Here is a 1,097-nt window from a genome sequence, read left to right as displayed (position 1 = left end):
ATGAACATAGTACAAGAATCATAAAACACAACCATATGTGGATCAAGGTAGGATGAATCTTACCAATAAATGGGACCGGATCGAAATAACACAAATGTATATCTGTAATCAATCGAAACCATACTTGTAATGACATCATCTAGTGCATGAGCCTCTTCCCAACCATGAAAAGCATAATAATGGGCCCGACCTCCCCCTCTAGGATGACCTCTACCCGCCTAACCTCTACCCCTAGCTGGCGGTGCAAGTATAACAGCATTTGGAGTAGAACTCATAGCCTGAATACCTCGTTGTGACACATATGTCCGAAGTCTAGGACAATCTCTCACAATGTGGATTGTATATCCACACTCAAAGCAGCCTCTCCGTTGACGTAGCTGTGGAAGTTGTCCGGTACGGGTACTTTGGGACCCATGGATATTTGAAAAACTAGGTGAAAACTGTAGTGCAAACTGAACTGGCTGACCCACAAAACCTCTACCATGACATACCCTGCCTCCAAAATAGGGACCAATAGATCCTCCTAGTCCATGAGGCTTCTTAGCCATCCTGTCCTCTCTCTCTTGACCCAACATACCCTCTAATCTGCGAGCGATCTCTACCAACTGCTGGAATGAAACATCCGTCTCCAACTCCCGAGCCATACTGAATGAAATACCATAACTGAGCCCCTCAATGAACTTGCGGACCCATTCTCTAAATGTAGAAACCAAAGCAAGTGCGTGCCTGGACAAATATTTAAATCTAATAGCATACTCTGACACCGACAGAGTACCATGGCGTAGCTTCTTAAACTCCACGCGCCATGCATCCCTAAGGGTCTGGGGAACAAAATCTCTCATGAGAATCTCTGAAAACTGAGCCTAAGTGGGTGGTGCTGCATCGACTTGTCTACTCTCCTCATGAACCTTCCACCACTGATATGCTGCCCCTAACAACTAAAATTTAGTAAAAGCAACTCTGCTCATCTCCACAATGCCCATGGTGCGGAGAATACAGTGACACTTCTCTGGAAATCCTTGTCGATACACAACGATCCCAAATCCAAAGCTCAATGCAGAATATCCTAGCATGAACCACGTAGCCCAGAAGCTCAT

At 45.4% G+C, this 1,097-nt stretch overlaps 1 protein-coding gene across 1 annotated transcript; it reads right to left on the bottom strand.

The window, feature by feature from the left end:
• Window positions 1–218: 218 nt before the first annotated feature.
• LOC138906281 (uncharacterized) lies at window positions 219–842 on the bottom strand. The gene has a single exon (XM_070194816.1). It carries the CDS (start codon window positions 840–842, stop codon window positions 219–221), a length of 624 nt encoding a protein of 207 aa, XP_070050917.1.
• Window positions 843–1,097: the final 255 nt, after the last annotated feature.

The sequence above is a fragment of the Nicotiana tomentosiformis genome, chromosome 2 (assembly GCF_000390325.3).
Source record: "Nicotiana tomentosiformis chromosome 2, ASM39032v3, whole genome shotgun sequence".
Taxonomy (NCBI): Eukaryota; Viridiplantae; Streptophyta; class Magnoliopsida; order Solanales; family Solanaceae; genus Nicotiana; species Nicotiana tomentosiformis.
Note: the sequence above shows the minus strand (reverse complement) of the source record. Positions and strands in the feature narration are given on the sequence as shown.

Coding starts and splice junctions, on each gene's coding strand:
- LOC138906281 (XM_070194816.1), bottom strand. CDS start 842: ATGAGAGATTTTGTTCCCCAGACCCTTAGGGATGCATGGCGCGTGGAG.